General features: G+C 35.6%; 1 protein-coding gene across 6 annotated transcripts in view; it reads right to left on the bottom strand.

Moving 5' to 3' along the window:
- Positions 1 to 1,442: 1,442 nt before the first annotated feature.
- PCGF5 (polycomb group ring finger 5) overlaps positions 1,443 to 13,606 on the bottom strand; it is a 62,480-nt gene continuing 50,316 nt past the window's right edge. For 3 of the 6 annotated variants that reach the window (XM_075108299.1, XM_075108300.1, XM_075108297.1), the window contains 5 exons: positions 9,935 to 10,083; positions 8,432 to 8,530; positions 6,754 to 6,843; positions 4,766 to 4,825; positions 1,443 to 2,465 (listed from right to left, as the gene is read on the bottom strand). In XM_075108299.1, coding sequence (XP_074964400.1) covers positions 2,418 to 2,465; positions 4,766 to 4,825; positions 6,754 to 6,843; positions 8,432 to 8,530; positions 9,935 to 10,083 — 446 coding nt within the window. In that variant the 3' untranslated portion in view covers positions 1,443 to 2,417. The remainder of the gene's footprint in view (positions 2,466 to 4,765; positions 4,826 to 6,753; positions 6,844 to 8,431; positions 8,531 to 9,934; positions 10,084 to 13,606) is intronic. The other 3 variants (XM_075108301.1, XM_075108303.1, XM_075108302.1) reach the window with 1 other exon arrangement.

The following is a 13,606-nucleotide window of genomic DNA, read 5'->3' as shown; positions in this document are numbered from 1 at the left end:
TGTAAGATAACTGAAAATGGATTACAAATAACACGTTCTTCTCTTTTTAAAACAAGTCTGCTCAAATTTGTCAAAAACAGCAAGTGCAATTGTTGAGAAAAATATCGTCCCCTGGACCAAGCAGAAATTATGCTTAAGAGTACTACTGTTAGGTTTGTGATAAGCTGAAACAGGCGTCTTATGTCAAGTGAACCTACAGTGAAAATTCTGGTATAAAAACAAGTGAAATATATAAAAATTGTAAGGTGTCATTTGTATGTGCATGTAAATATTTACAAATAATATCCTATTTCTACCATACAAAATGACTGTATATACTAAAGAGAAGAATGATTTGCAATTAGAATGCATGCTCTGCTCTTCCGAGCTGCTCCATGAGGAGGACCTCTATATACAGAAAAGAGAATCTGTTTTTCCCTAGAGACTCTGCAGAGAATGAAAGCCCTCCCTACACAGAGTATCTTCTTGTTTCTGTCAAGTAGCACATCGTAGACTGGGTGGGCAAAAAGCCGATCGCTTCCCGCAGCCAGCATGTATACCCCTTTCCATCTGCAGCGTGGGCAAAGCAGTGCCTATACCAGTCAGCACACTATGCCTGCGGAAAGGAGCAGCAGCTTCCTAAATGGTTTGCTTCCCCAGGTTCACCGGCATCTGCACAATATGTGCAACCTTGACCTGCAATGGCAGGTTTCCTAAACAGGCTGCTACCGACAGTGTCTTTATTTCTGCATGTCCTACGGGCTTTGGAGTGCAATGGTAGAAGTTAACCCAACTACATATGGATTCCTCAAGTCATCCATGTTAGAACTCCTACTAACGTTAAAGGGGCCAGATTTAATCCACAACATGCTTCTTTCTCCTACAGAAACATACTAACGTACATGAACAAAAGCCTACAAAGAAATAATAGCCTTGCATCTATCTATTATACTTGATCCCAAGATAGAATTTTCACTTTGCCTTATCTAAGTATGATGAGTTCACTCTACAGTAGCTTCCGAAAAGTTGATTTGGTTCCTTTTTGCTGTATGCAAAAGGCCTAAGAAAGTAAATAGTTATGTACAATACTAGCAGGCAGAAATTACATAAATGTACTGAACGGTAAGTATCTCCACAGAATTTGAAGTGAAAAACTCAACTGACTTTTAAGCAGAGCAAAGACAACAGAAGACCACAGAAAACATACGCATTCCTACGCTCCCTGCAACATTACCAGAAACCTCAAGAAACATTCTATACTAGAACCGTTACGCTTGCAATACCTAAGGCAACAATCACTTTTTATCCAGCACTCCCAGGTCTTAGGAAAAAGACGACCTGAATTATTTTGGTCAGACTGCTTATCTTCAGTATTGCATTACCTCTAAATTTATGGAAATATGAATGAAAATTGCTATAATGAATTCTAAACTCCAGAGAGTCACAAGAGATATATAATGTAATTAAAGCTATATATTATTTTTATTTTAGCATATTGTATACCTCCAACCAATCCGAAAAGGAAATGCTTACTTTGAAAGGCAATAATTAATGTAAAATTTTGCCTTGGTTGGAATCTTACAGTGAAATTTATTTGTTCCATAGACACACTGGTTTTAACTTCTTTTTTATGGAGGCTTTATTAGAAGAAATGTAATCTGACCAGAAGCCATTTTCCAAAAATAGCTAGGATCCCAAATTCCAATCTTTAGGGAAACCATAGAAAAGTGCAATCACAAAGGCTGCGATGCTTTTAAGCAATATTAGCAGGATCTATTTAGAAGATTTAAAGTTACTGTTTTGAATTTACCATGTTCTAGATCTCTTCTTAAAGGAAAATATTCTTCATTCACCGCAAAAGGACTGTTGCACACTCATGAGTGAGCTATACCTGGACCCATGAGAAGCTTATCAAGAAAAAGGTAGTGGCCCAATCACCACTTTTCTAAATATATTTTCTATACAAAATATTTTCAAGGTATAATCCTTAGTTATTTGTACAGTACTCTATGATTTAAACAACAATATTCAGGAAAATAGTAAGTGTGTGAAACTGCAACACCACATGGAATGAGCACTCTGCCATTTTGCTAGTGTAATCAATATTAGGACCAGAAAATTTTTCTAACACGCAAGCAAAAATATTCCATAGTTTTTGAATCTTGACTGTACACTTCATGATTTTGGCTATGATTTGCAGCACACTCGTAAGATACACAAATATCTTATGCACATTTCAGTAGCAGAATGGCACTTGGCTTGCTCTAATAGAAACAACAGAGATGCAACTGACAATTTTAAAGAAAGACAATGTCCTTATTTGCATGCTGAAAATCTGGTTGTGTCCCCCTAATCCAGGCACATCCATTCATTGTGCAATCTGTCGATGGGTAAACAAATAGTGCAGGATTCATCTCAGTGGGATCTGGCCCTTTGGTCTAACCGAAGTCAATTCTAGGTCGATACTGAAGTACCATAGGGTAAGACTGAAAACAAAAGCAAGAGGGAAAACAACAAAGACAGACAAGAAAACATGAAGACATAATTCATAAAAAATACAGAGAAAATGCAATTAAAGATTGCCTTAAGAATAGCCAGAGCTTATCCCCAGGACACATGTATATGGCAGTTTTATTTTAAGAAATAGTTCTAGGCATTTCAACAGTTAAATCCATACTTCTACTTCAAAACTGTATTTAATCTCTAAGTCGGTTAGTTGTCGTTATTTGCATTAAGGTAAGATTCCTGTATCTGCTTTTATATGCTTCCTGAGTTATATGTTTTACAACGTATACATTTGAGTGCTCAAACAACTCCTTTCATTTCCGCGTTGCTGTGTTTGAGGAAAAGCAATCTTGAGATTTTATACTTTCTAAAATAAAGTCCATTTAGAGATTATGTGCTTTGTTTGATTTTTATACATACGGAGGTTCCATAGCTACACTAGTTGTCAGCACGAGTTAATGGGAGCCAGGCTACTCCGGTATTAAAAAGAAAAAACCCAAAAATATCAGGTCAAATTGCTGTCAGCTTATTTTTCGAGAGATGAGGGCTCACTTCTCCTCCAGATTCAAACTCCTATACTTCAGATCCAGTGATATATTTTTATTAGTTCTTACTGGGGAAAAAAAAAAGACAAATCAACTGCTTGGATCCCTGAATTGGACAAAACTGTTGTGGAACAGGAGGCGAGAGTGGGTGGGTTTCCAGAAAGTGCCGTGGAATGCCTGGGCTCTTGGTGCTGGAAGTTCTGTTTCACTACATGTCTTATTTTTTCAGTCTGTCAGCATTTCATTCAAGTCTGATGTTTTCCTCTCACCTTCATTAGGATACTGGACACTTTGTATAGCACAAACCCCAGGAAAATCTTACTGTCGCAGCAACTCTATGGGCTTAACTACCTCTCTGCCACAGGGCACAGGAACCTCATTGGTTTAAGGCCTTTTTAATTGCAAATTTGGAATTACAAAGAATTATTACAGAAGCTTCCATTAAAACCAGAAATATTTTACTGCATCCTTCAAATGCAATATTGACGACCTTCAGTGACCAAAAAGAGGAAGCTATCACTGCAGAGAAGTTAATAAACTTTCCATGCCATGGTAGTAAAACAATCACCAGAACTAAATGTGATCATACTTGTTGGAGATTTACAAACTGGAGTGCAGAGAGATCAAAACATAAACCAAGAGGTATTCAACAGTAGCAGAGGCATTTGGGAGAGAAGACAGGGAGCACCATGAGTAGTCTGCATGTGCAATAAATAAACATATATTTGTAGTATCATAGATTACTTGCTCTCTGAGTTTTTCGCATAGGATATGACTACCATATTATTTAAATACTATTTCACATGTTTTTCACTTTGATTATATAGATTGTCTCTAGAAGTACTCAGCTCTAATTGGAAGTGCACACAGGCAGAGACAGAGCAGTCACCTCACTGAATTTGCCACGTAAGCCAGTAAGGCTCAATATTTTTTGTAAACAAAATTACAAACCAACTGTATAAATAAAATGCACTATGCTGGAACAATTCTAATCATTGAAGTAGGCATGACTGTGGTAGGTCAATCCCACCCATCGTGGGGAGTGGCTCTCTATCATTAACTTTAATCTTTTGCTCAAGCAAAAATATTATTCCAAACTTCCAAAGTAACTTTTAGAAATCAGTTAAAATAAAAATTGTCAATGAGGAAACAGAAATATTTTTCATATAGGTATAAACCAGTTTGATCAATGATATTTAGAAAACAACTTCAGTTTGGAGGTTCTGAAAGGTCAGGTTTGTTATATTCTAGAGGTAAGTCATTATTCCATTTCTAATTTTAAAAGAAGTGAAAGGAACACAGTATTAGAAAAATCTAACACTCCTTTACTCCACTACAAGGAACATATGAATTGCCATAAAGAGATGAAACAAATGTAGTCTCTTTTGATTCAGTGATTGCCCAATGCTACCAGTTAGAAAGATGAGATAGAAATAGGTAGATAATCCTTCCAAACTGATGCAGACATCAGCCTACAGAATGGTTCCTAACAAAAAAAAAAAAAAAAAAAAAAAAGGGGCTAAGATAAAGTGAAAGAAACCCCTAAACCTTCTGAGTAGATTCTATTTATTCATTCAATAAAGCCTTCTCTGAATGAACAAAAATGCTCAGGCCTTGCTCATAGACCTTTAGCACCTTGTAGTGAGGAATTATAAAAACTCCACAACTTGGATTACAACTGAAGCGCTGACAGGACCTTAATGACTGTAGTATGTACAGTCGTGAGTGCCTCTTACCTGATAACAAGTGCCATCCTGTGAGCAGACTTGCGAAGATGAGCAGTTCTGACACCGAAACTGCGAAGGAGATGATTTTCTGATCAGATAAGAGGCATCCACAGCTGGACATATACATTTACCATTTAATGTTTTTTAAAATGTTCAAATGTAAAGCTTAAAATTAATTATTTAAAACAGGAAAGAATCCTCTAATTAATAAATGGATATTTTCCCTTTACTACTCTACCTCTTGTAAGGTCCACAGGTGTGCCAGTAAAAGCTCACGGTGAATAGTACCAAAGATGGAAACAATGGATTTACTTGATCTTCATCCAAAAGAAGAGAATGTTAATGAATTACCATTACAACTTCTGTTTCGTAACAAGACCCAACACAGTTAGGGAAAACAAAATCATAGAAGCCCAGATGTTACTGGATTTATTGCCAGCACAATGCAATTTTTACAGGTTTTAGATTGTCATCTCTGACTTCAGAGAAGCAATTTAAAACTACATAGAGGAAAAGGTGAACACATACCTGACTACACTATGTGTATGTAAACACAATTTACAGATTTAATCAAGAGTTGTCAACTCTTATATTCGCTTAATATTAAAAATTATAGTTCTGAGATTTTTGAAAAATTCTAACCAGTACAAATAATGTCCCTTTTGTCAAGATTATAGTTACTGTTGCTTCCAAACCAATGCAACTGCCAAAAGTCCATTTGTAGGCAGGGGCTGCAGAATTAAATGTCATGAAAGAATTCTATTATCACCAAAGTTGTTGCCTCAATATTTCCTATAAGTACAGCCAATGCTAACAAAAATATAACACGGCAAACCAGACAAACACCCACTGGTTTCAAGGCAGCATTGGAAAAAAATACTACTTACAGCTCCTTTATTGGTACAAAATTGGGGTTTCAGTAATCATCAAATTTCAGTGCAATACTACTTTCAAATTTAATGAATACTTGCCTATATACATTAACTCCCCTAATTCCTATAAAAATCTGTCCTTCCCACCTCCGCTTCAGAGTAAAGTAAAACTTTAAGAAACTTATGAATTGTTAACTCCACAGCGTGCTTAATCCTCTGTCTTCTCTGTCCGTGCCCCAGTGCTTTTTATTCTGAGTACTAGGAAGGGTTTTTTTTTAAAAAAAAGTACAGAAAGTTTGGAATTTTCTACAAATCAGTACATTAACAGATGTTAAGTGCTTAACCTTAGCTGCACTCCAATATAGCCTCCATTGGTAGGGGTAGACAAAAAATCTGCATATACTACAAAGCAATGAAGAGTGGAGAACAATCAACATACACAAACGACCGTATAAAGGAAAGAGAAGAAACGGGGGCATGACTTTTTTAAAAGAATATACAAGGCAATATATAAGGGCTACTAAATCAAACTGAATCTCAGACCTGAAAGAAATGTCTTTTAGCAAGTTCAATATTGCATTTCTAAGATATACACACGCAGCAAGGAAAACCCATTTATCTGTGTTATCTGGGTGTTAGTGTTATAGAGCATATCTAAAAAAATGGATGTAGTATTAACAGAAACAGTAATAAAAACAATTAGATTTCTCCAATAATTTTTCAGTGTCACTTTCAGTTTACTACTGAATAAAACAGATTCTTAATAAAGAACTGCTGAATGCAAGTTCCCCAACTATTGTAACTCAAAAGGTCACTAAAAGCAAATTTGCAGAAAAAGAACAAGTGCTTGGGTTTTCAGATACTTGACTTAAAACTCAGAGCAAAACTTGCATGTAAACTTTGAACACCTGCTATTTTAAAGTTTCAGAATCAGCACAATATACTTGCTACAGTGTTTTACTCAGGGTTTAATGTAAGAAATCCAGAAAATATTCAAATGCACTTTTAAATATGGGTTTTTTGAAGGGTCACAGAATGTATTTTGGTCCAAGCTGTGAAAAGCATGTATACTCTCTATAACAAATATACCAAAACAGCATTTATTAAAAATGTAACAGCATTTACGTTTTCGCCTCTTAGTCTCCATCTCGTCATATAGATGAATTCCATAGTATGATCCTTCCCCATGATTTCTCCATTGCATAGTACATCCAGCTTAAAATACAACAGAACGAACAGTAAGACAAAGGGATACAAAATTTTAATGTCTAAATGAACTCCTAAGTGAATCTCAGAGTTAATCCCTCAACTCCTATCAGTTTACTAGAACTCCATCAGACATGTATATCAAATCTGGATAAATACTACATACTAACAATAAACTATACTGCTATTTTTAATAGTAGTATTCCGCTTAATTTTTTCCCTTTCGTGCTTTCAGTAAGGTGTGGACAGAAGAAAGTCTACTAAACTAGGTAGGTAATCACTGGTAGACAAACAGTCCCTATATCCATCTATATTACACGGCTTCTGTTTGAAGAGAAAGCCTTGTGCTTATTTTGAAGGCCTTCTTACTGTTCAATGCTCTTTCAAACCCAAAGATACAAACCAGAAGTACGGTAATTTTCATTTTTTAAAAATAATAATTTTTAAAAAAATACTTTAAAAATAACTATAAATTACAAGGAACATGCACTTTGAAGTATACAAACGAGATTCTTCGTTAACTGAAGGCCAAAAAAAAAAAAGTAATGATCTTACTGTGAAGAATGACTGGTTTAAACTGTGCATCTTACTTCTACCCTCCACTGAAAGTGTTTGAAAATTCTTTCATTACTATAGCCATAATGCTTTTCTGTTTTTCAGAGGAAAAAAAGGTCAAAATTTTGAAGTAAGCAGATACTATGTAACACAAGCCATTAAGGTGCCAGAGACAGATTAACGTAATTAACAAAACCGAATGACACCAAAACGGCTTGTCAGCCTGTCACGATACTGTGACAAACTCCTGCAATAACCTGTGCACCTAAGTCAGCTCCCTCTGACCAAAGCCGGGATGCCGCCATTTGCGCTAAGGGCAGCCTGCAGTTCATCAGAGAACTGGCTGAAGAAATGTTCTTTGCTGAGGTCAAAATTCCTGCACGCCTGGGAAGAGGGAAAGCAGAGGCAGCAGTCTCACACTTCCCCACTCCACCCTGCATCACAACTTCTATCATGTTAGCAAGTCCCCCCAGGTTAACAGTCTTGGCCAAGACCAAATCACTCATGGAACAAAGACCCTCTCTCCATCAAATTCCACCTAACTCCAGCGAAGGTGCAAAAAAAAGTATCTGCATTTTGAAAGAGTCAACTAGCATTGCTCCTCACTTCTTCATAATTACTGCACAGTTTCTTACATCTAAAGAAAATGACACTGCAGAGTAATTTGGTGTAAGTCTATTTGATCTCTCCTTTTCCCCAGTAGTTCTAGCCCAAAACAGTAGGAAGCGACTTTATTAGCCACATGGAAAGAGAAAGCATTTATTTTTACATAAAAATATCAAAACCTCATTTATCTGTTCCTTCACAGGCGATCAACAAACTGAAGTTACTAGAACTGTGCAAGTTCCTTAATTAGCAACTTTAGTCACCATGATAAAATGATCACTTCTCATTTAAGGGCAGAAAATATCACTTGAAACATTGAACAGTACTTAGTGATTGGGCTAAAAAAATATTCCTCAAGTTCAAATCTGATTAAATTTCATAAAAACTAGTACTTTGCAGGGAAATAAAAATACAAGAACCATTTTTTCAAATGTACCTCATAAGAACTTGGAAGTTTTAATTTCAAGCTGAGAAACTTTTTGATAGTTCCCACGGTCACACGAGTAGAACACCGGATAAACTTCTTCATTAAACCCTGAAGCAACAGCAACAAAACAGAAAATGTTTTTTTTAGAGGAAAAGTGTTAGAAATTTTGGAGCATGTAAGCAACCTTTAGTGCGAGAGCAGCTGTAATTGATAATCTTTACAACCAGTAACCAATTTTACTGCATTCTCTTCTAATATATAATGGCACCATAGGTTCATTTTTGTTCACTTTTTTGGCAAAATTTACAGGAAGACAAACAAGTTCATTTAACCCTTCCCTGGGTCTAATGTCCAAAATGTCCAAAAGATACAGAAGGGAGGACAGAAAAGAAAAAAAAAAAAAACCAAGCAAACAATGAACCCACCACCAAAAGCCCCAGAAGAACTTAAATGACCTAAGGGTCTGTGTTAGTCACACTGCGGGTCAAACAGATGTCGTGTTTCTTAGAATTTCTTCACTCCTTAAGAGAAAGGAAGTAAAAACATCCTCAAATAATCTAGGTGAAATACATGGAAGCTACAAACCTGAGACGTGATCTATTATCACAGATTCTGTGATCCAGACCTAACAGTTTTAATTCAACAGGAAAGCTGGAAACCTGAGACTCCTACATGGTGATGGAGATACAGATTTCTTACTGTATACAGCATAAACAGACAGTGATAACACATACATGTCTTCTTGCTGAACCAAAACTTTCTTACTGAGCAAGAACTTCCAAAAATATACATGTAACACAGTGCACAGAAAATATAAGTAGGGTCTTATTTGACGAATTTTTAATGCTTTTTAAAATTCTTGTCCTTGTAATTTAATAAAATATTATTAAAATCTAAGAGCATTTCAAAACACTTTCTTCTAGCCTCAATACCATTACCATTAGGTAATCTTCCCTTCATGAATAGAAACCAAATATCCCTAATCCTTAAAACAGCAGTTAGCAGGTATTACCCTACACGTTTTACAGATGGAAGTGACCTGCCCCGGGCCACAGACAACACATCAGTCCCGAATCAGGTTTACAGCTCAGAAGGTCTGGATCCCAGTCATTCAGTGCACAACACATCTGAAAAGCAGCTGCATGCTGGCACGGTAAGACAGCAATCCTGGAAGCATGAGACAGCTCACCTATAGGTAGCTGCTTAAGTACCTCTGTGGTATGATGTAATCTGTTGTGTAATGCAGTTATAAACCATCAGGGCTGAAGAATACAAAACTATAACCCACTAAAAAAAAAAAATCCAGTCACAGATGGATTTCTGTGTGGAATTGTATTTTTAACAAAATTCTGAGATACACTGAAATGCTTCAAATAAGAGACTAAATAAGCGTGGCAGTGGAGACAGGTCACCACATTAAAGTTTACTGTTAATGGTTATAAAATGATTTGGTTCCTGTAAGATGCTATTCTGCCAACAACAACAACAGCACAGATTATCTTTACTACTCACTTTGACTACATTATCTCCTGACTGCCCATTGTTGCGTAAACAGTCAAGGCAAATAGCAATCTGTGGGTCACTCCTGTGATAGTCTTTATCTTCTTCATTTTCATCACACTCCTCATCTACTTTGGGTTTATCAGCTTTTGGGCTTTCATCTGTAAAATATGAATATCACATTATTTAAGTGTAAAATAATAATTAAAAGTCACAGTAGCAACAAACACATATCTAAAGTAATAATTTTCAAGAGCATATCTTTTCTTCAAATTAACTTTAACAATTTTAATTCAGTGCATTCTTAAATTGATCCATTTACAAATCTCTGAAAATAAACTTTTACTACTGAAATTTTAATGTAATATGCAAACAACATATTTTCTGTCACACAGAAATCATTAGGTGGATGGACCAGTCATGGTTGTGGCTGTCTACCTGTTTGCGTCCAGTGTGCAACTGTGCATGCATCAGGATCACTCAACCACGTAAACCTTCTCTGTGGTGTGGCAGCTCACTGCCAAAATAATATTGCTTTGAAATAAACAGTGAAATAACTATTCCCAACACTTGTATATCAACATAACCTGGGTAATCAATTCATACTAACTGTCTGCCACAACAATCCAGTGGAGACAAGTTCCTGAAATGTTATCCTGAGGTGAACTAAGGCAAGATAAAACTTAACTTTCATCTACTTTTGACCTGGTCTAAGTAAAATTCCAGGTTTTGTCTCTCCAGAGGGTTTTTGTAACTAAATAGCCATATACTTATTCCCCTCTAAAAACCAAAAAGTATAAGAAAAGAGGAATGGTACCCATATTTTTTGGCAGAGCACATATATCCTATACAATCACATACACCGTGTTACCTCTCTTCACTGATGCTGTTACATGTTCTATTGATTCCTGGCTTAAAAATCTAACTCTTTGGAAAAGGCACTATCTCCTACAGCTTTCAAAGGTTTAGCGTAGTTGAATACGAATGCTAAGACTAGCAAGTCCAGCTATATAAGGCCACAATGTATGTAAATAATAACCATACAATGAAGCATAAAATGAAGAATTTTTTACAAATTTGGAATACAGTATACAATAACCCTATTAGAGATTTCTTTTTTTTCCTGTACCCCCAACTTATTTTGATTTAAACCAAAACAAAGACTGCTCTCTGTTGGAATAAAACATTATCACAAGTAACTTGAATAAGCTATTTCTGCATTTTCTGAAAAAACTTTCAGACCAAATTCTGCTGTTCTCACGCACATACCACAAACTTTAAGTCATCCAGAAGAGTTAAGACGAGAACATAGAATGAAAACGTTAACAAATATCAAGCTATGCCTAAGTTTCTAGACACAGTAATTAGTTCACTTAGTTTAGTTTACATATTTGAGTTTTAAGCTACAGTCATTACTTTTCTTTCATACTGTTTTGAAGTATTTTATAATTTTAAAAGATTTGTCCACAAGTCCCTACTAGCTATTGGCAAATTTAGTTGAAAGTGTATCAGGCATGCATTGTTTCTATCATCTTGCTATGAACAGAATTTACGGTATCAAGCTACAATTTCTTTTTTGTCTTTTAGTGAAAGTCCAGGAAGCAAACTCTTCTAATCAAGCAGGTACAGTCTACTCATCACAAGCATTAGTCTAAGGAGTCTGCCTATGATTCACAGATTCTTTGCAAAAGAATGCAAACACATACACAGCTTTCAGCAGTAACCACTGCTGAATAACGGAGAAAGATTTAGTCATGCAGTTTGAAAAGTCCTGAAAGGCAAACCAACTACAGAACTAGGGAAATTAGCAGATTTGCAATCATAAAATCATTCCAGAATCAGGTACACACACAAAAAATTTCACATCTTTCAAGATATTCTGACAGAAATTCAAATACTCCTCTGTAAATGGCACCAGACTATTTCCTAAAAAAATCCTTGTAGATATTAGAATTAATGATGTTTGTACAGGCAGCCTCCAGAAATCAATGTGATAGTCCATTAGTCCATTAGAGGCATGATATTAAAGTTCAATATGATACAAGTTTAAAAAAAAAAAAAAGGTCAAAAAAAAAGAAAAAAAGAAATTTTAATCTCACCAAAATGGACTCAGTATTCTCCAAGTCAAAAGCCTCAAGCCAAGAACAGAAGACAGGAAAAACAAACCAACTTCCCAGCCACCCCCACACCTCTTTCTTTATGGCACAATTTGGTGTCTCATTTTTTTTCTCATCTTTCTTGCAAACCTTGAAAATTGTCTACTTTCTGTGCTTTTCTCAGATATTCAGTGTAAAACCGATTGCCGGATAATGAGTCAATGTAAAGCTGTTTGCCCTCTGCCTTCTCCAGTTCAGACTGGAAAGGACCAATAAAGATTTTGTTTCCTATAATCACCCATCAATTCTCTCTGGTAACCACTCTCCTGGCAGAGTTACCAATGCCTGAGATATGCGTTGTTCTTTGGGTTTTTTTTCTTCTGATATGTGAAAATTTTAAGTCCTGGGATTTTTTTTTCTTCCACAGATCTTAGACACTAAGGTTGGGAACGGTGTTGTGACCTGTGGCAAATACGTAACGATGGGCTCTTTTAAACCACACTGACTATGGGATTGCAGGGGACAGTACTGAAAACTGAAACAGTCCCTTCTTACTGAAATTATTCTCATCAAATATTTTATTCTCAGACAAGACTCTTAATGATTGTTTGTGGCAGAAAATAGTTTAAATGCTCGTAATTCGCCTCAATGAGTTATCACAACTTTCAAATGATTTATAGAGTCAAATTTCCATAGCCCAAGGACCCAGGCACTAACAGAGCTGCATATATCTGTACTGACTTAAAAGTATATTTTGAGAGTTAGAGCCTTCCTTGGATTCACAAAACAATCCAACCACTCATTACACTTAGTGACTGATCTCCATTAGCTTTACCATTAAATTATGGGAGGAAGGTTAAGAACCAGAAGAATAAATTTGTTAAAAGTCAGTCACATTCTACAAATTTGCAAATTATATGGTTGGGTTTTTTTGATATACGTAGCAGAAAATAGTTTTCTAAACAGTCTATATTTCATAAAATATTTTCTAAGTATTTTTAAAACTGAATAGGTATACACTACAGAGTATGTTGTAGTAAGCTAATATAAATTCATCTAAACTGTCCTGCAGTTCTTCATTTATTTAACAGAGAAAAGAACCTTATCCCTTATCATGGATGTCAAATGCAAATCAACAAAACTAGTGAGAAAGAAAATGAAATGTTACAAAGTTGAAAAGAAGATATTATAAGCAATTGAGTGCAGAAGAGCATTGCAAGACATTTACTTGACAGTAAGCCTTTACTAAAAATAGCTATTTCTTTAGCTTAGAAGAGACTTTCAAAAATTCTTTAAAATGCCCAAATCAAATAGGCTATGGTATCAAAACTTTGAGTCAAATTAAAGGGCCATAAAACCAGACGGATGTAGTCCTCACTTAGGACCTCAATGCTAAGCTCTTGAAGTTCATGAGTCAACTAAAAAAAACCAAAAAACACAAAGAAAAAAGAAAAAGGCGTTTTTGGAATCTATATAAAACAATTATTTAGCATGTGTGGAAAACTGTTTTACTACTTGTCATAACTAATTCTTGACAACCTCCTACTGAAGAGCTGGTCAAATTCAGTAACAGAAAATAATCTGTAAA

The sequence above is a fragment of the Phalacrocorax aristotelis genome, chromosome 12 (genome assembly GCF_949628215.1).
Source record: "Phalacrocorax aristotelis chromosome 12, bGulAri2.1, whole genome shotgun sequence".
NCBI lineage: Eukaryota > Metazoa > Chordata > Aves > Suliformes > Phalacrocoracidae > Phalacrocorax > Phalacrocorax aristotelis.
Note: the sequence above shows the minus strand (reverse complement) of the source record. Positions and strands in the feature narration are given on the sequence as shown.